A 21329-nucleotide genomic window follows, 5' to 3' on the forward strand; every position below is an offset into this window, starting at 1 on the left:
TATTGAGGACACTGCATTTTCTCTGTGATGAAAATCCTATGTTAAACAAAATGCTCAATGGAAGCTAATGGATCTCGAACATGTCCATGCACTGCTTCCAAAATGCTTTGTTTGACAAATCAATTTTCCCATAACCCGGTGAGGAGAAAAGTGATGCAGATTGATCGACACCCATCCTGCCCTCCCCTGACTTTGTTTCTAGAATATTGTTTGATGGCTGGATAGATTAATTGGTATGACATTTTAAAGCCTTCTCTTGACTGTCAGCATCCAAGCCTCTATACGCCAATCGAACCGCGTTCTAATTGTCTCCTCTGTAATACCCAACTTCACAAATTAGAGACGGCGCCTCCATAAACTATTCCCAGTTTAAGACCCAAACAACCTCACTCTGCTCAATCAGATGCTGGTTTGAATAGGGGTGATGCTAGGCTGATAAGATAGAGCGCACCAAAGGGCATCACCGAAACTGCTGTGCCAGCACATTTTCTCTCAGCATTGTAGGACTGAAATACACAAATCAGATCCCAGCAGCTTCTCTGTACTAACAGCCTTCAGAAGCATTTCAGATAAGTTGAACCTTAGTAAGCAGTCTAACTTCCCCATTTCCCATATAATACAAATCTTTTCATTGTAAACTCAACTCAGGTGAAGGTGGCGTCATGCACATTTAATCATTTAGTTTATTTTCGAACGCTCATTAAAGTGAACCTCAAGAACAAGTGTGACCTAAAGCCAGAGTTTTCTTTCAACATGTAAACTAGAAAAAAACATTTGTGCTGGCTTGCTTTTCTGCAGTCATGACATTTAAAAAGACAAAGTCGAGAAAATGGGGCATGACAAACAGATGCAGAGAATCAGAGATTTCAAATTTAGGTTACCTTGTAAATCAATCAGCATAGATAAAATAAATAGGGCTTAATTTGTTTTTGCAAAATGAACATATGGTGTTCATGCAAGCCATCTCTTGCACATAAAAATTGTGTTCCTCACTGCTCCAACAAAAAAAAAAGCCTGGTCTTTGGAATCGACTGTTTAAATATTCAGTGTTTAAAACACAGCAAAGAATTATTTGCAGTTGATCAAATAAGGCTTGTTAGTGGAGAATCTGCCCTCCATGTTTCATCATCATTTATTTATAATTTGCAATGACAAATTGCCCGACTTGACTTGAATGTTGTGGGATGGGCTCCTCACAGACCAAGCTGCTGTGCTGCCCACCTCCCTATCACCCCAACACACCCACTCGCCTTTGAAAAACTGTAATTGAATGAGTTTATGTCGTCAAATTGATTAATCATACTAATTTGTACTTATTAGTGGGATGGTTGAATGTGATGACAATTAGATTAATGAAATTAGTTCATTCTTCCTACCCACACCATACTTCCAACTATAACAAACTGAAAAAAATGCATAGAATAGGAGACTGTTATGACAAAATTGGCAATCAAGATTTGGCTGCTAATTGAATGTCTGCTTTTATTAATGATGAGATTTATAAAAAAGACCTTGAGAAAAAGAATATTAGTTGATTAATTAAAGTGCTCTAAATTAAAGGGGGAGTACACAAAGCAGAGGTCTGAAATTATGAAGAATTGTACTTTTGAAGAGACACCGTCTTTCATGAGACTGAACCAAATCAGTGCAGCAAACAATAAACTGTTTACATCCTGCAAACCATCTTGTCTTGGCTTTATTTCAAATGCAAGAGAAACTCACATCAGAATATTCTAAAATAATTTAAATTGTTTTTTATTCTTATTTGTATGTTCCCTGTCAGTATAACATACCGAAATGATGAAGGGGCTCCACTTTATTCATCAGACTTTACATTGAAGCTGGAGGTTGTCTGACCACAGATCAGTCCTGCAAGGAGCAACACCATATATATCTTGCCTGTTGCAAAAAGACAAAATGCACATGAATATATGTAAATATAAGTAAACAGACTGTGAGATCCCTCGTGCTGATAGGCTGCTTTGAATTTCATTACGCAATGATCTGTCCGGCAGTTATAAACGATGCCCATGAAAAAGAAGGGATTGCTTGATGTGATAAAGATGAAATAGTAATAGTTTATGCCACCATGAATCTGATTGTAATATCCACACTATTAGAAAAGCTGATAAGAGCATTTATGACTATTTGCTTTATGTCATAAAGGGAAGTGGGCTGTTTGATTAATATGAACAGCTGGCCTGCTCCAGGTTCAACACGTTGTGTTGTTGCATATAACTTCCAAACGTAATGGGCCTGTATATATATACTCACACGTGAGCTGTCGCACATGGGAGATAAACAGAATTATGAGTAACACACTCTGCATTTACAAAGTGTAATGCTTGATATGCATGTTGTGTAAATATGTGTGAGTAATGCTTTTGTTTTCACTGAAGAAATATTCTGGTTGATGCCAAGATGCTATCTGGCAATGCAGGCCATATACACAGAATAAAACAGGGATTGTGTCCACAATCAAAAACATATAAATCTTGTTATTCTCATGCTGCAGGGATGGATTACTATCCACTTCAAACATTTTTCCGCGCACTAAATATCCTTTAGTATGCAGGGGGTGACCCAGAAGTTAAACACACTTCTCTTTTGGGTCATATTAATAGCCAGCAAAAATTCCATTTGTTTTGTGTTGCCACTGTTGCTGCTCCAAAATTCTCTTTCAGAGCACCTCACCATTTTTCGGATTTCTACATATATTCAGAATATTATGTGCAGCAGTACTGCTTCCCTCACATATTCTGTTCATCTTTATCAATATTTGGCATACTGGAACAGCTGGAATCCAGAGGAATACTCATTTTGCATAGCAAATATTCATGCTATCTCGGATTGTGTTCATCTCTTATGATTGTATCATAACAAATTGTGTTGTTTGCTAATCAAAACCATAATGGCTTTAGCCAGAAATATATAAAGTGATTTCAATATGATATAAAATAAATCATGAAAAGTAAATCAAGTGGCAAGAAAGTGATGTTTTGCTTATTATTATTATTTTTTATTTTATTTTTTGAAATCATAAAAAAGAAACAAAATTTTATTAAAAATAATTAAAACCTATTTTGAAAATGCGAAATTCATTTGCGGAAAATTAACAGATTTTTTTTTTCAAACCTTTGCAGTGAAATGCTTGTCAATACCTGTGGGGAAAAAAAAAACAGAAAAAGTATTTCTGTCATGTGAGTAAAAATACTTCACACACATATTTTTGTGGTAGGTAAATGGAGCTTTCCCACGTTATATTTCCTTCTCCTTTCAGCTTTTTCCTTCAAGGGTTGCCACAACGAATCAACCTCTTCCACCTAACCCTATTCTCTGTATCTTCCTCGCTCACACCAACTAACTTTATATCCTCTCTCACTATGTCCATAAATCTTCTCTTTGGTCTTCTTCCAGACTTCCTGCCTGGCAGCTCCAAATCCAGCATCTGTCTACCAATATTGACTGACTACCAAAATACATATTCACTATCCCTCCTCTGTACATGACCGAACGTTCTCAGTCTGGCTTCTCTGACTTCTCTAAAAACATCTAACATGTGCTATTCCACTGATGGACTCATTCCTCATCCTATCTACCCTCATCACTCCCAAAGAGAACCTCAACATCTTCATCTCTGCGACCTCCAGCTCTGCCTCCTGTCTTTTTTGTAATTGTCACTGCTTCTGGGCCATACAGCATCACTGGTTTCATCACTGTCTCATACATTTTTCCTTTCATTTTGGCTGAGAGTTTTCCATTGCATAGTACCCCTGACACTTTTCTCTACCCATTCCAACCTGCCAGTACCCCTTTCTTTACCTCTTTTCCACACTTTTTGTTGCTCTGGACTGTTGACCCAAAGTACTTGAAATCCTCCAACTTCTAGATCTCCGCTCTCTGTAGCCTCACTGTTCCACCTGGGTTCCTCTCATTCACACACATGCTGTATATTCTGTCTTGCTGCGACTAACCCTTATTCCTCTTCATTCCACTCTCAACCATCAGTCTGTCCATCACCGCTGCAAACAAGAAGGGGCTCAGAGCTAATCCCTGATGAAGTCCCACCTCCACCTTGAACTTCTCTGTTACACCTACAGAACACCTCACCACTGTCATACAGCTAGCATACATGTCCTGCACCAGTCTAACATACTTCTCTACCACTCCAGACTTCTTCATACAATACCAGAGTTTCTTTCTTGGCATCCTCATATGCTTTTTCTAGGTCTAGAAAAGCGCAATGCAGCTCCCTCTGACCTTCTCTGTACCGCTCCATTAACATTCTCAAAGCAAATACTGCATCTGTGGTACTCTGTCTAGGCATGAAGCCATACTGCTGCTCACACATGCTGACTTCTGCTCTCGGCCTAGTTTCCACTGTTCTTTCCCATAACTTCATTGTATGGCTCATCAACTTTATCCCTCTATAGTTACTGCAATTCTGAACATCCCCTTTATTCTTAAAAATGGGCACTATCACACTTGTTCTCCACTCCTCAGGGATCTTCTCACTCTCTAAGATCCTGTTGAATAATCCAACCAGAAACTACTGCTGCCTCACCAAGACACCTCCATACTTCCACAGGTATTTCATCAGGGCCAACTGCCTTCCCAGTCTTCAACCTCTTCAATGCCTTCCCCACTAAAGTTTTACTAATCACTGCTACTTTGTGGTCTACAATAGCTACCACTTCTACCCTTCCCTCTCTTTCATTTTACTCATTCATCAGCTCTTCAAAGTTCTCTTCCCATCTTCCCATAATCTCCCGGATCTGCTGTACATCCTTTCCATCTCTATCGCTCTGTTTTGCCAACCTGTTTAAACCTGTGTTGCATTCACTGATCTCTTTCAGGTTACTTTGTCGATACAAGATGTAGTCTACCAGCATGCGCCTACCGCTGCTCTTATAAGTTACCCTATGTTCCTCTCTTTTCTGGAAAGTGTTCACTACAACCATTTCCATCCTTTTTGCAAAGGCCACCATCTGTCCCTCTGTGTTCCTATCCTGGATACCAAATCACCTCTCCATCACCTCTATTGCCTGCAGCAACATGACCATTGAAGTCTCTGCCAATTACCACTCTCTTATCTCTGGGGATATTCTGCATCACTTCATCTAACTCATTCCAGAACTCCTTCTTCTCAAACTCACATCCCCACCTGCGGGGCATAGCCACTAACAGCACTGAGCATCACACCTTCAATATCCAGTTTCAGACTCATAAGTCTATCTGACATTCTTTTCACCTCCAGAACATTCCTAACAAACTCCTCATTCAAGATAACTCCCACTCCATTTCTCTCCCTGTCAGTACCATGATAGTAGAACTTCAAACCTGCTCCTAAGTGCCTTGCCTTACGGTCGCCCAATTTCCACCGGTACCTTGTGGGTCATCGGTACCAATGGCGGTTGTTGTTAACCCGGGCCTCGACCAATCCAGTATGAGATTGTTAAGTTTTATTTGCATATTTGGTTTTGCCAAAAGTTTTACGCTGGATGCCCTCCTGACACAGGTTTCTGCATTTATCTGGGCTTGGGACCAGCTCAGGGGGACACTGGCCCATGCGGCCCTGAGGCTACATTAGCTTTCCTACATTACATCTTCCTGAAAACATGTTTCTTATTTCACTGGTTCTTTTTAAACCTCTGATCCTTTTGGGTGAACTATAAATATCTATATATGTACAACCAAAGTCCTACACATGAAAACTAAGCATGTATATTACAGATGCATATATATACTGTATGTGTGTATATAAACATCTATTTATTTTATATAGAGGGGCGGCACAGTGGTGCAGTGGTTAGCCCTTCACAGCACAAAGGACCCTGGTTTGATTTCAACCAGGAAACCTTTCTGTGTGGAGTTTGCATGTTCTCCCTGTATCTGCATGGGTTTCCTCTGGGTTTCCAGTTTCCTCCCGGTCCAAAAACATGCAGGTTAATTGGAAAAGATTGGGAAAATTGCCCCGAATTGGTGAGTGAATTGTTGGTCGTATGTCTCTATGTGTGGTCCTGTGATTGACTGGCAACCACTCCAGGGTGTCCCCTGCCTCTTGCCCAATGACAGCTGGGATAGGCTTCAGCATCTCCCGTGACCCTGAGTGCAGGATAAGCGGCAGACAATGGATGGATATTATATAGAGTAGATGTATGCATTCATAGCGTTGTGCACCAAAACGCACAGGCAAACTATAATATGTTCAGATTAAACTTTTATGATTTTTGTTTATTTTATAAGTGCATTTTATCTAATTGCTGTCTGAATAATGCTCATCGAACAAAGGGAGAGAAGGGGTTTCAAGTGTTTGGCACCTCAATTTTTTTTTTGTTTTCGAGTTGCTGTCCTTATTGGTCCTGCAGGTAAATCTCAAACAGAAAATAATTTATTGACCAGTCATGTTTTGAACAACCCCTAAAAATCAGAAAACCCTAATTTCCCATCGACATTAAGTAAACCCTGCTGTACCAAATGTATTGACAGGCATCAATGTGAGACTTGATCAAATGCTACCGTACCAGTCAGAGGCCATCAGTGGTCAAGATATCTGCATCGGCAGGATCTATCGTCTCTATTTACACAGTCCATCCTCTTTAAACTGTGCTATTGATCTTGGCCTAGGTCATAGAGGTTTGGCATCAAGGTAAGGGGGAGGGGAGGATGGACCTGGCTGGGAGAATGAGGACAATAAATGAAGAGTATAAGGACAGAGAGGATCAGCTTCCCCCGGGTGTCTCTCACAGTTTTTTCTTGTTTAGCATTTGACCCTGGTCTTGGCTTTACTGCTCAATACGGAAGCCTTATATTCAGCATATAGTCAATTACTGCCAATATTTTGAACAGGGATTTGTCATGTCTCTTGAACAGCAGACTAAACGTACTCCAAGTAAACTGCCTTGGTCTGTCTGAGGTCAAACCTTTTGTCTTTTGAGCTAGTCTGAAATTACCTGAGCCTTTTCTAATGTGGTCTGAGTTTTTACTTAGTTGTCCTGATAGGATCTCTGTATACTCACCTCATTGCTGAAGCAGAGGCAAAGAAACCCTATAATAAAGTGAAAATACCAAAGCACTGACATAATATTATAATACATTACTAAATTTTCTATATAGCTTATCCTTTGTTCGGGGTTGCGGGGCTGCTGGAGCCTATTCCAGCTGGCATTGGGCAAGAGGTGGGGTATACCGTCAAGCAGTCACCAGTCGATCATAGGGACACATGTAGACATACAAGTATTCATTCCTCATTCACACGTCTGAGAAATTAGGGATCTTCAATGAACCCAGTGCATGTTTTTCGGACTGTTGGAGGAAACCAGAGAATTCATAGAAAACCGGTGCAGACACAGGGAGAGCATGCAAAGCCCGCACAGAAAGGGCCGCTGTGAGAATCCAGCCAAGGATATTGTTGCGGTGCGCAGGAATTACTAACCACTACGTCACCATGCCGCTCATTACCATAAGAGGACAAGAAAATAATTCTGACATAATCTTACACAAGAGGTATCATAGACTTAGCCATCATAGCTGATTTAAGGTGTATAGAAAACTTTTAGAAATCAAAAGCATTTCTATAAAACTGAAATCCCATTTATTGGAAAATATAAAAAGAATTAACCATAGTGGGGCAAAAAAGTATCTAGTCAGCCACCAATTGTGCAAGTTTTCCCACTTAAAAAGATGAGAGGCCTGTAATTTTCATCGTAGATACACTTCAACTAAGAGAGACAGAATGAGAAAAGAAATCCAGAAAATCACATTGTCTGATTTTTAAAGAATTTATTTGCAAATTATGGTGGAAAATAAGTATTTGGTCCATGTTCATCTAAATACTTTGTTATATACCCTTTGCTGGCAATGAGAGAGGTCAAAAGTTTTCTGTAAGTCTTCACAAGGTTTCCACACACTGTTGTTGGTATTTTGGCCAATTCCTCCATGCAGATCTCCTCTAGAGCAGTGGTGTTTTGGGGCTGTCGCTGGGTAACACGGACTTTCAACTCCCACCAAAGATTGTCTAAGGAGTTAAGATCTGGAGACTGGTGAGGCTACTCTAGGACCTTGAAATACTTCTTTCGAAGCCACTGCTTCGTTGCCCGGGTGGTGGGATCATTGCCATGCTGAAAGTCATGTCTCGTCTTTAATGCCCTTGAAGATGGGCATTGATGGAAGGAGGTTTTCACTCAAAATATCACAATACATAGCTCCATTCGGTCATCCTGGTCCCTTTGCAGAAAAGCAGCCCCAAACCATGATGTTTCCACCCCCATGCTTCACAGTACTTATGGTGTTATTTGGATGCAACTCAGCATTCTTTCTCCTCTAAACATGACAAGTTGAGTTTTTACCAAAAAACTATTTTGGTAACATCTGACCATAGGACATTCTCCCAATACTCTTCTGGATCATCCAAATACTCTAGCAAACTTCAGACAGACCTGCACATGCACTAGCTTAAGTAGGGTGACACGTCTGGCACCGCAGGATTTGAGTCCCTGGCGGCGTAGTGTGCAGAGAGTTGGGACCAGTAACTCTCTGGTCCCAACTCTCTGCAGGTCATTCACCAGGTCCCCCCCTTGTGGTTTTGGGATTTTTGCTTGCCGTTCTTGCGATCATTTTGACCCCACGGGGTGAGATCTTGCGTAGAGCCCCAGATCGTGGGAGATCATCAGTGGTCTGGTAGGTCTTTGATTTTCCAATAATCGCTCCCAAAGTTGATCTCTTCACACCAAGCTGCATACCTCTTGCAGATTCAGTCTTCCCAACCTGGCGCAGGTCAACAATTTTGTTTCTGGTGTCCATTGACAGCTCTTTGGTCTGGGCCATAGTAGAGTTTGGAGTGTGACTGTCTGTGAGAGCCAGGAATCTTGCTTGTTTGTAGGAAAAACAAATGCTTATTTTACAGAGGAATTTATCAATTCTTCTTCTCCTTTCGGCTTTTCCCTTCAGGGGTCACCACAGCAAATCAACCTCCTCCATCTGACCCTATTCTCTGTATCCTCCTCTCTCACACCAACTAACTTTATATCCTCTCTCACCACGTCCATAAATCTTCTCATTGGTCTTCCTCGAGACAGAGGAATTTACCAATCAACTTGTTAAAAATCCTACAATGTGATTTCCTGGATCCCCCCCATTCTGTCTGTCATAATTGAAGTGTACCTATGTTGAAAATTACAGGCCTCTCATCTTTTTAAGTGGGAGAACTTTTGGTGGCATTATAGGTGCATACGTGTTGATGATATTCAAACAAATGGCTGTTTTTTGGTAAATTATCAGGCAGATATTCATTCAATATTTTTCCTACATTATTTGGAATTGCTTATCCGGCCACTATTTAAGTAGCCTGATGCTGCAGGTAACCTACATCCATCTAAAAAAATTGATGCCCTTAGTGGCTGCATCCTAATAGAGCACCACATTCACAGGCTCATCCTCCTGTAAAAGCTACTATTGATATTAGAATATTCATTTGAGGAAAGGGTGAAACATGGGTTGTGGAATTATAGAGAAATATATTACAAAAACAAGAAATTTCCGCTTCCTTTGTGATTGTATTAAAGCTATTTTTTGTCATAAAACTAGACAAATATAGTTTGTTTTTAGGGAAATGCTGCTCATATTCGGTTGTTTCCGTTTCAGTGACAGCAGCACATTTCCATGTTGATTAACAATCTGCCAAAAATGTATTCCAAGTTAAATCTCCAGAGTCTCGTCGTCATTTTTCCCGTTGAGCACCGTAGGCAGAGACAGTGTTGCAAGGTCTTTGTGTTGCCATGCAAAGAAACAAACATAGCCAAGTCCTCCGGTCTCATTGTTGTTCATGACCTCCCTCACTTTCAGGCCTTGTCTTTGAAATGCATTTCAAACTTCACACGACAGCATCCCTGTCTCGAGAGCTTTCCCAAACACAATGAACGTCCTCCCTGGCTTGAATGAGACTGGCTTTTAAGATTTGGCTTAATTGTTGTCTTTTCTGGTGTTTAATTATAAAAACACTAAAGCCCTCTCATTGCTCCTGTCTAATTCCACTATGTTCCACTAATTATGTTGTGTTAATATGTTTTTGTGTTACGGCGTCAAACTCATTAACTTAGCGGTGACTCTGCCCTTAATTGGATAAAAGGCCATTGAGTCACTTTTCTTTGCTTATAATTATTGCTTCTTTATAAACATCAATCCCGGCATCAATCAAGGCCACAGCTGTGACTGTATACGAAATGCAAAAGTATGAGTGTGCACTGTAAAGTCCTTATTTGAAAAATGTGAGAAAATAAAAACCCCACATTAAATCTGTCAGCACTGCAACTATTTATGTGCACTGACCGCATCCATATTCGGGAGACGCACTCTGCTCTGCAGGTTGAATAAGGTTTAGTATGAACACAGAAGCTCAATGGACCTCCAAAGGGTCTGACTCTGTGCTATCATTATTCACAGTCAATGAGCTTTTCCCCGAGCTGCTCCCTTTGTCTTTCATGGTGTGATCCTCCCAGTCCTGTTGCAACAATCTGATGCTGCTCGTTCATGCCATGACTTAGAACATGGACGACGAAAAATTGTTTCATCAGGTAACTGGCTAATGTTTCTTCTGACTGCTATTTTCCTGGTTTAAAATCCACCCAAGTTATCCCATTTAATTCTTTGGTAAAGAACCAACCAGACTGACAGCGCCATGGCTTTCCAACCCCCGGCACCCCTGTTCCCATACCCACACATGCCCTCAATTACCCTATGAGCGCCGCATGTGCAACATCATTAATAAGATCCGCTAATAATGGTGGCGAGCTCCATTGGCCGTGAGTGAGATTTGACTAATTACAGTAATTGTATTGGAGTCATGCTCATTAAATATGAAAATTGTGTTCTGTGAAATGAATGGGTTTTCACGATCAGCCTTGTATGGACAGGCAAGAAATAAATTAGAGAACAGTTTCTCATTGTGCAATTAACTACTGTGAGCATCTACCTGCCACACCCCCAGTATGGTAATATCTCTTGTTATGTGTGTGTGTACATGGATGTGTGTGTGTGTGTGTGTGTGTGTGTGTGTGTGTGTGTGTGTGTATTTATATTCCATTACTTGTTGCACACACTGTATGCATGTGCCTTTTGCCCATGTTATGTGGAAATGTTAATGCTGCATAAAATTGCAATGGTAATGTGATTTTCTTTTGCTTTTTGAGAGGATGGTTTTGATTTTTGGATTTGAATAGATTTACATGAGGCAACATATTTTCCGCATGTTTTCTGGTGTGTCTATGTTAATGTTGCTTGCATGGTTATATGTTTTAAAGTGAGTTTCTTGCTGTATGATTGTATAATTATTTGGATATCTTCCATTGCTTTGCATCCTTTGAGTTATCTAAAAATATACTACTTTAATTGTTTTTATAATGTTTCAAAAATGTCAAAGCCCATTGTCTCAACATAACTACAGTTATAAATGATCATAAATATGATCCTAATGATCCTTTCAAATAAAGATATTTATGTATGGATATACAGAGTACAAATTATCTAATTTAATTTTATGTGAATGTTTATCTTTTAATATCATAGCATATATCATAAAATATAGCTTAAAATAACACACACACACACACACACACACACACACACACACACACACACACACACACACACCCATGACAAAGTACTTGTATGTCTGCAGCAAATAGTGTTTATAGCTAACATTGTCATTTTCTTTATTTTCAGACCAAAATCTGGACAAAAACATAGTGTAAATGTATTATAATGAATCAGTTGCATTTTTAGCTTTATACTTGGGGTGTTTACAAAGAAGAAAACATATCCAAATGAACACAAATACTTGTAAAATAAATATCCATGTAAATCTGCAAAGCCCGTTTGCAAATATAAACCTAATGTATTCAGTATGTCTCACTTGACTTGATGAATGTTGCCGACCAAAAGCAATTACTGGTGACGGTGAACAACTCTAATTTAGACAACAGGATGCGTTCATGACTCTTCGCTGTAACTTTTGTTCTTACCAATTTCTCTCATCTCTTGGGATTTAAGCAGCTGTCAGGACTCCCGAGCCTTGACGACTGCGTCTGGGAGTGGCTTCGTCCCAGAGGATCAGACCACCCCCCACCCCCCTTCCTTGTTTCAGTGATCTCAAATTGTCTGAGAAACGGTGCAATGCAAATGTGGCACCTACCTTTTGCCGCCCAGAAGCAAAACTGTGTCACACTGAACGCCTTCTGTGAAGAGATATAGAGGTGAGAGGACGCAGGTAAACAAAGCATAATGTGGAGGTCAAATGCTAATGAGTGCTCCATTTGTTACATCTGGCTCCCTGCAAAGGTGAGTAACCAAGCCAGAGGCAGCCAGACATAAAGAATCACCCAAATACACAATTTACCTAAAAATTCATGGAGAGTTTATTGTACCAATATTTGCATTTAGAAAGAGTTCATTTCATCTGCCCTTGTTTCAGCTTGAGATGCAAGATGCTTACAAGTCCATTTTTAGGTCCAATATCCAATCAGATAATTTCCATCTGCTCACAAGTTAATAGGGTAAGACCCGAGACAACCTCTTTGTGAACCACAAAGTAACTTGCTTCACTCGAGATACACACCATAATGCCGTAAACTTGAACAGATGCAATGCCATGCGGGGTTTGCAGCTGTTGCGGGGCCTCAGGAAACCTTCAGCTGCCCCCCAAGCCTCTCCGTCTCCGCCCGGCTCCTCAAGTCAAAGCTGATTGAAAGATGGATATGACGGACAATGTGTTGAAAAGCCGAAAGAGATTGCAAGGTGAAGGAAAAGCACAGGTAGAAACACGCAACACCATTCAAACTCGAATTTGTTTCTCCCTTCGTCTTACTCATCCCGCACCTCTCTGTCACCCACAGATGGCGCTCTATTCATTTCAAAACAATGCCAGGATTTCTCAGGGGATGTCCATCAAAAAGTGCCACAGACTGAGAGCATGGTGGGGATGAGCTGGAGAGAAAGGCACCCTTACCTGTCCTTGATCCAGGAGAAAAAAAAAAAGAGAGAGAGAGAGAGAGAGGGGGGTGGGGTGGCGTGGGTAGATTCAGCAGGTATCTGCGGGCCATAAATCACGACCTTCTGCAATTTACACAACAGGCGTATTGATGGTCACCTATCTCCTTCACTCACTTTCACTTGGTTACATTGTTTAAGACAACAGCACTCTGGGTAACCATGACTGACACTTTACAGGTGATTCCCAGTGGACTCTCACCTCGGGCACTGAATAATTCTTACTAAAGGTAAAAGAGGGGAGTGTGAGTGTACGATGCGATGATACGAGGTTGCTCCCGCGGAGTGACTGTACTTTTTTTTTTTTCAAGAGGGAGACGACAAGGTTGGGTGATTAACAGACTTTGGTGTGACAGTGTCAGCATCCCCGCTGAAACACAGGCGGGCCATGCGTCTGGTGACAATTTAAGGAGAGTGAAAAACAGTTTACAAGACAGAAAGTCACTTTAAGGACAGCGGTCCATGTCCTAACTGCCTTTAACATGGCTCGAACACTGAAAACTATTTGCAATCTTTTAGTGCAATCACACACAAAGCCTAATTGAAAACACTAGTTTTAAAGCATAGAAGCAGAGACAAAATAAGAATGTTAAAAAATTGCATTTAAGAAGGACTTTTCAGCATCCAAGTACATCAAGGAATATACTGTATGTTAACCGACAAATGAATTGGGGAAATAAAAAGCAATTCAAGGGCAAATTCAGGCTCAAATAAAATCACGGAGGGATCTTCCATGAAAGAAGGGACTTAAAAAAGATTTCCAGGAGATATTCTTAAGTAGTTACACATTTACAGCTGATACGTGGGTTATAATGCTGTGCAGAACAATCCACAAGTTAATATGCAGTTGTTGCTTCAAGCAATAATGGATTGCGGGGCATCGCCGTGCCAAGAGAATAAATAAAAATGAAAACGTGACAAGCCCATTTATTTGTTTAATTCAATCTTCTGTTGAGAGATCTTTTCGCTGGAGATCATATTTGATTTTGTTTAGGGGAATGGTTTGTGGCAGGCTGATTAAACGCAGACTTACTCCCCAACCCCCATATTGGCTGAAGTTGAAAGCCCTCTAAATGAAATGACTTCCACAGGATTGCACCACAAAAGAAGGGAGTGTGTCAGATGTGCATTCAGCCAGCGTTGTAGCCAACACAAGGTCAAATAGGACATTGTGTAGACAGTCGGGGCAAGGGGATGCCGTTACACCCCAAGGCACTGTCTTGATAAACATACAAGTGCGCTCACACACACACACACACACCCAAACAGATGCACAAAAACATACTCAGACTGTACAACCCTGGCCTGCTCTCCCAAAGACCCCAAAGCTCACCATGACCCCATATAAAGATGTTTCCTATGGCCATTTAACATTATTGCAATTGACTTCAATGGAGTTAAATGCAGGAGCAGGCCATTTGTTCAAAAAAATGAAAGCACAGAGAAAAAGAAGCGCAAACTGTAGAGAAGTGGAAAAAAAGAGCATTAATCCTCACTTGTGAAGGAACTTGTGTATATTAAACTTTACATTTAAAATTTTCAGGAACTCATGTTTTGTAAAGACTTGGAAACTACCCTGAGAGTTTGTGTTAAATTTGTAATACTGTGGTCTAAATCAGTGCACGATAAATAGTATTTTTCCCTTAACTGTCCTATTGATAGATATTGTATATTGGGATAAAAATAATTGGTGGGATAAAAATAATAATAAATATAAATGTGGTGTTAATATGTGTTTTCCCCTGTTCTGTGGTGTGTGTTTTTATTCCTTGGATTTTTACTCCTGTTACTATTTTCTGTTTTGCCATTTATTAGGCATGTCTCCCATTTTGCCTTTAACCTTTGTTTGAATCATTTCAGTTTTTAGAGCACTTTGTTGAGCTTTAGCTGCCTATCGAATGGGATCTATAAATTAACTGTATTTATGTATCCAATAACTTTTTAAATGTAAGGGTTTTATTTGATGTCATTTAATAGATAAAGCATTTTAAGAGTTAATCATATTGGTGCACTCACATTCTAAACATCTTTGCGGATCGGAGATAACACTCAGAATAAATTCAATTTTCCATGTTTTTGTAATGCACAAGAAAGGAATCAAACCACACATCTTCTTACTAACGTGTGAAGAATTTAGTTCTGGGTTGAAAGGGGTTGTGGTGTCCATGTAGAAAAGAAAAAAGATATTGTTACAAAAATGTGCATGTGTTTTTTTTTTTTTTCTTTTCCACCAATGACATCCATCGTACTTCACACTGTCAGCACAAATAATCTCAACTTCATCATTTTTCTTCCATGCCTGTCAGTTGGAGCCCCATTTGCAAATGAAAACCCATTGCACTATTTACATAAACCATGTAATTTTTTTTTTTATTGTCACTGTACATTCAGTGCAGATCTGACTCACTCAAAAAAAGCAAATATTTACATGTGGATACAGTGGGCATTAACACAACAAACAACAGAAAATGCCTCAGAATCCTCTACACTGAAACCCAACATTGGTTGGCTCTTTGCTATTCAGGTCCAACATTTTTCACATTATTCCCTTTGTCTTAAGAGGAGTGTGTGCATAGTTACCCTGTTCTTTCCGAGCATAGGGTAAGTTTACAATCAAAATGAACCAACGCTCTCTTTTAACTTGATTCATATATCACAATTGCTAACATATTGCTTTTGATGGGACTGAACCTCTTGGGTAATCGCACATCTATGGTACACATACCTAGCAGGGTCCTTTATACACGGCGGACCAGAACGGCCAAGGAGGTTCCTCCATGCTTTATGTAAATCTTGTCATCTCAGAGTGCACAGAGATAAGATAAGTCCGCAAATGGAACAGCGAATAAGCAGCTTTCTCCTCCGAGGAATGTGCTCCCCAATTGCAGCAGGTTCATCTACATTTTTTTAATACCCAGTCAGTGATGTCACTTTATTTCTGTGCCACTGATTCCCAGGAGGAACCAATGGCCCGCTTCCAAACCCAGTGTAATTTTCAAAATATGAATTGAGGTATAGGGTCTAGACTACTTCAGTTGTGTCGATAAGCAAAATCAACGATTGCACACAGTGTGTGTGCTCCAGCATGAAGAGACACGGAAAAATAAAACAACACAATATGCATCATTAAAACAAAAAGACTTAATACAGTTATTATCACACAATAAGCAGGTGTGTTTTAGTGTGTTGACTTTGCTGATACAGCATGAGAAATTCTTTAAACTCATAGTTATATCAATGCACAGCAGCTATAGTACAGTGAAATATGCACATTACATTTGCAGTGTAAAGCACTGTACAGCATGTCCAAATTGTAAACAAAATACAGCTAAATGTCAGTCTGATGCTCCACAGGACAAGGAAAATAGGTGGCCATTTTTGCCTTGCATAGCCCAGTGATCTTTCTGTTATGAATCTATTACAGACACCCGTGAAATCGCCTTTGAAAAAGATTTAGACAAACCCTCCCCGCCGTCAACCGAAATAAAACGTCTTTCGTCCCCAAGGTGGAGTCAAAGCAGAATTTAATTGCTCCATTTCTATTGAGAATTTCAGCATAGGAGCCAATTAGGATTAATTGGATGTAGTAGAACCGTTTTAGAACTCTGAAAATAAATTAAGCATTTCCTTTTTATTTTCTTACATTAATTTGAGAGTTGGGGGAAAGTTGTAAAAAGTTATCTCCAAAGTGCAAAAAAAAAAGGGATACAAGAGGACTGGGGGTGAAGGGGGCCACTCTGCCTGTTGTGGTCAAGTTTTGGGTCAGGATTCGGAGTGAACTTATGGCGAGAGCTTTTCTTCATCCGTGTCGATACTGGCTGAAGAAAACCATCACTTTCTCATGCCCGTTTTTCATTTATTTGTAGACTACAGTCTGCAACTTCACATATCTTACGTTGACAGAAAGACCAATGTTTAATCAATGCATTCATTGACCGAACTAAAGGATTAAAGATTTTTATCTTGTCCAGCTGTTATCACCCCATCGTGGGGGAGCTAACTCAATATGAATGGATGCTCGGCAGAGGTTAGTTTTGACCATGGGTAAACTAAACACAACAAATGTTTAATAAACGCTGATTTGAAGACACTTTCCTGTACAAAGGTCCTTAATTTTAACTGAGGATGGTCTTGCTGGTTAACTGTGTTGGGAATTGCATCATGGGAACTGTAATCTCTATTGCATTGGGTTATAATTATCTATTCATTACGTTACAGTGAATGAATAGCGTCTGTTCCTGTGGGGATATTAACAAGTGTGGAAACTGACCTACGTATGTATTTACTTAATCATTTTTTCTAGTTTGGCCAGAAGCTAATGGCACTTTGAGAACGCTACAGGTTTAAAATGTCAGAGGGTCTAACTAAAATCCTATATATCATCGTATCATATCATCGTTATGTGATGACAGCACATCCAATCTAACCTGCTCGGATTATCAGGCCGGTTGTCAATTAATACACATTATTTTGATCGCTATCTTTGAATTTGACAGGTGGTTAATAATTCATATATATTATGCTCTAAAACATCTGAAATATACAGGCTTATTTAATCACGAGTATTAGTGTTGGTAGAGATGTACATTCAGTGCGAGACTGAATGATTAGCAATTTCATTAAAGATGAACTAAAAATGGATGCAGATTCATAACATCTGTGACTCGTTGATACATTTTGTCATTTTCATTATTCTCATACACAAGTGGCATTATATAGACTGGGTAAGATACAATGTTATATGCTGAAAGTTCAGCACAAATTGAAATGTCACACTGATTTTGATATTATGCTGTTCAGTATGAGGGGACTCATGCTAGGTTTATTGTGTCTTGATTCACTCCTGTTTTTTATCCGGTGTGTCAATTTTTCTGATTTGTTTTGACGAGTGCTGAAAAAGTAAAATAATGTCATGAAGTGTAATTCGGGAGGCATTAAAGAAAGTAAGGCTAGAACGAAGTCTACAGTAGTCATCTCTGCTTTGACTGTAACAATGTTGACAATCTTTGCTATAAATCAAATGATCTGCAAATTCATTTGGCAACACTTGTATGAGAATTCAGCTAATGTAATAAAGGATTGAATACAACAATGATCTACAATACAATGCAATCCGATATAATATCCTATGACTCACAAATGCTTATAAAGTTAAACTATCTAACAGAAAATAGACAATATTAATCTTATAAATTAAGTATTTATTGCAAAACCAGCACGTAGCATTTAAACACATCTTAGATTGCATCATATTGTAAAGACAAATGTGTCATTGGACGGCTTGTCTACTGCTTCTGACTACTGGACACCACTGGAGCAGTTTCCATGTTGGGGGCCCATAAAAGAAAACCCTGATGTTAAGTGGACCCACTTTAATACCTTAATGGCTGAAGAAGGTAGAAGTGGCTCTAATTTTAAATAATAGAATGATTTAAATGAACATTTCAATTTGTGTTTTTCACCCACAATATAAAATTGTTTTTCTTCCCCTCAGTGATTTTCACAAGTAATACTTTTTTTTTAACTAAAATTTAATTTGATTTAATTTAATTTAAAGTATTTTCCATCCCACTGTTACATGCATTTTAAAAAATAATTTAGTCCTTTTCTTACTGATTTTCAAATAATTTTATTACTGTCATTCTATTTGTGTTCTAATTGCCTATTGTACAGCATGTGTAATGACGTATTTGTTACGTATCTGTTAAGATAAAAACTGCCTTTCCAAATGAACATTGATGACCCCTTCAACCACTGCAGACTGCACCTGTGGTGCACATGCACACTGTATGACCTAGCATCACGAATGACAGAATTTAGCTTATATTTATTATTTGTATGTCTCACAATAGCTGCCAATATTTCTGTTGGACACTGAACATAGAGAAATGTAGATTTGAGGGAGGATTTTAGTCTCTAAAAGCAAAAACCATTTGAATGACAGACAGAACTCACGAGTACATTATTGCCCCGTAATCCATCGGTGCTTAGTGCAAACCTCGATCACCAGCCAACCACTGTCCTTCTGTAAGCACCAAGTTGACCAAAAACCACTGAGTCAATGTAACTACACGAGGTAAGTATATCATGAGGAAATCCAGAACCTTACGTGTTCGTGTTGATGACAAATGTAAGAATTTGTCTTACTGCCCCCCACCCCCAGTGCAATTTCACACAATATACAGTACACATATAATATGTAGACCAGTTTGAGACTATTGCTTTAACAATTGAGATTAGAAAATATAAAATAAAGAAATAAAGTCACACATGCGGCAAAGTAGCCGAATAGTTCATGAGGAGATTTATATTAACAGACTTCATTGTGAGATGAAAATTAGATAAGAAATTCACAGAAGCTTCAGATGATATACAGCAATGGGTCTCCTGTTATAACAAGACCTCTGTTGCCTCATTTCTGTACATCTTTATATACATCCACATGATCCCACACCAATCAGGTTGATATTGAGCCCATTAAAACCATTTAAAGCCCGTTATGTATTTTGAGGTTTTGAAATGTCCAAGCTTTATCCTTTTGTTGTCAATTGGCACACCACCTTATTTATTTATGTATTTATTTATTTATTTATTTATTTAGTTATGTATTTATTTATTAAGTTATTTATTTATGGGCTGTCCCTTGCCTCACATTGGATAATGCAGCTGTCCATCAAGGATCTGGCCTGGGTGTCAAGCCTTGGCCTCCAACATCTCTAGGAATAGTTTGTGCATGGGAACTTTGCCTTGCATTTTGATGCTGTAGAAATGCTGGACGGCCTTGGTGGCGGTCTGACGAAGCAGAGGCAGTGTCATTAGCAGCTTGCCCGCCCGCCGAGGGTCCTCTGGATGCTGGGAACACTCAAAGTCCTGCAGAGCCTCGTGGAGAGAATCCTGGAGCCTTTGGACGGCCTCGATATTCTCTATATGCATGGAGTCTGAAGCAAGAGGGTGGCGGGGGAAGATAAAAAGAAAAGAGGAGGCTTATGAGTCATGTTGTAAAGTTTGAAACATTTCTTTTGCTGTTTTTGGCAGATACAACGGTGCAAATCATCTGCAGCTGCAACAATAGCTCGAAGCATTATCCGCAGCTTTCGAATCCTGCACAGCGTCTTTGCGAAAATGCAATTTTGAAGAGAGGTTTCTTTAGTTAGTGGTAAATGATGCCCTTTAAATTAATGTCTTTGCGCGGCCTGGGGCTCTGGGGAGTGAGAGAAAGGAGAAGACGTACTGTAGGTCCTGTATAAATATACAGTAGGACAGGAAAAAGATTCATTTCTTTTGGTATTATGGACCACATACATCCCCCCGCTAATGAATTCAGATGGCTGCATTACTAGGATATCGTTCAGCTGAATGATGGCGGCAGATGGCCTTCATTTCCATAAGAAAGAGCAGTTGGCCCCCTTATGTATAGGCTCTAAAATAAAACCAGTTGAGACTTATTAAATACTGCTCTCCCTATACAAGACTGCAAGTCAGAAAAAAAAACAGACTTGTCCTTTGGAGGACAAGCTGATGGAGAGTTTTAATGGGCAAACACTGGTTTCCTTTCAGCCGGTTTCCCCCGCAGTTAAAGCACTTATTGTCAGATTTATCATGCACTTTTCATATCCACAAAAAAATGAACATACGAATTGAATTCTTTTTCATAGAGGGATGTGTCGTGCTACCGTTGTAAAACATGCTCGTCTCATTCTGAACAAAGTGCAGTCCTGAAGGTAAACCGAACACGGCAACAAACTGACACGTGTGAGTGAATTAGATCAGCTCTACTGTGCGTCGTGAAAGTTACTAAGGAAAGTACTGCTGTGTATGAACATGTAAATGAGGCAGAAAAAAAGGAGCGTACAAGGCTAATTATGTTCCTAACTGACTGATTAAGTCTCTTTTACCAGTCGCCTTCTGTGTAAATTGCGTTTCTATCTTGGGAAATTAACTAGGCTATGTGGACCGCACATGTGTTCCAGCACTCTTCATTTGAAACCTTCATGTTAATACTGATCTGATCCTCGTTTGGCTGTGCAAGCTTGTGTGCTTGTGTGTGTGTGTGTGTGTGTGTGTGTGAGTGTGTGCGCAAGAAACAGAGAGGAGAAAGAGTTTCTAAATGTGTGTCAGTGTGCATAAATATACAGGGAGAGCTTGAGCGTTGGTGTGTGTTTTGTATGTGTGTATGTGAGTAGGTGTGTGTGCTCACAGGAGGTTAGGGGCGGAATGCAAAACTAACTTTGAAGAAACAATTTCCATGTAATCCGTCAGCAGCCTGGCGTCAATCCCGTCGATACTTC

General features: G+C 39.7%; 1 protein-coding gene across 2 annotated transcripts in view; it reads right to left on the bottom strand.

Moving 5' to 3' along the window:
* Positions 1-18645: 18645 nt before the first annotated feature.
* LOC147222749 (steroid hormone receptor ERR2-like) overlaps positions 18646-21329 on the bottom strand; it is a 35924-nt gene continuing 33240 nt past the window's right edge. For both annotated transcript variants that reach the window (XM_086167671.1, XM_086167670.1), the window contains one exon: positions 18646-19979. In XM_086167671.1, coding sequence (XP_086023797.1) covers positions 19735-19979 — 245 coding nt within the window. In that variant the 3' untranslated portion in view covers positions 18646-19734. The remainder of the gene's footprint in view (positions 19980-21329) is intronic.

Source organism: Fistularia commersonii, chromosome 20 (assembly GCF_037954325.1).
Source record: "Fistularia commersonii isolate RoL2024-O1a breed Wild chromosome 20, RoL_Fcom_v1.0, whole genome shotgun sequence".
Taxonomy (NCBI): Eukaryota; Metazoa; Chordata; class Actinopteri; order Syngnathiformes; family Fistulariidae; genus Fistularia; species Fistularia commersonii.